General features: G+C 69.1%; 1 protein-coding gene across 1 annotated transcript in view; it reads left to right on the plus strand.

The window, feature by feature from the left end:
* Pold1 (DNA polymerase delta 1, catalytic subunit) overlaps positions 1-333 on the plus strand; it is a gene marked incomplete at its 5' end in the record, with an annotated part of 19,564 nt that overhangs the window by 13,626 nt on the left and 5,605 nt on the right. The window contains 2 exon segments of the mRNA XM_033766026.1: positions 5-132; positions 214-330. Of these exon segments, the coding sequence (XP_033621917.1) occupies positions 5-132; positions 214-330 (245 nt within the window).

Below are 333 nucleotides of genomic sequence, written 5' to 3' on the forward strand. Positions count from 1 at the left end.
CCCAGCCCGCGGGCTGCACACGGTCACTCACGGCCCCCTACAGGCCATGCGTGAGGGGCTGCTGATGCCCGTTGTGAAGACGGAGGGCAGCGAGGACTACACGGGAGCTACCGTCATCGAGCCCCTCAAGGGGTGAGGCCCGGGCTGGGGTGGCCGGGGCAGCGCGACTCCCGACCCACTGGCCCTGAGCATCCGCCTCCCGGCTGCCTGCAGGTACTACGACGTCCCCATCGCCACCCTGGACTTCTCCTCGCTGTACCCGTCCATCATGATGGCTCACAACCTGTGCTACACCACGCTGCTGCGGCCCGGGGCTGCCCAGAAGCTGGGGTG

The sequence above is a fragment of the Fukomys damarensis genome, unplaced genomic scaffold (assembly GCF_012274545.1).
Source record: "Fukomys damarensis isolate Sample0158 unplaced genomic scaffold, DMR_v1.0_HiC HiC_scaffold_19, whole genome shotgun sequence".
In the NCBI taxonomy this organism is placed as follows: domain Eukaryota; kingdom Metazoa; phylum Chordata; class Mammalia; order Rodentia; family Bathyergidae; genus Fukomys; species Fukomys damarensis.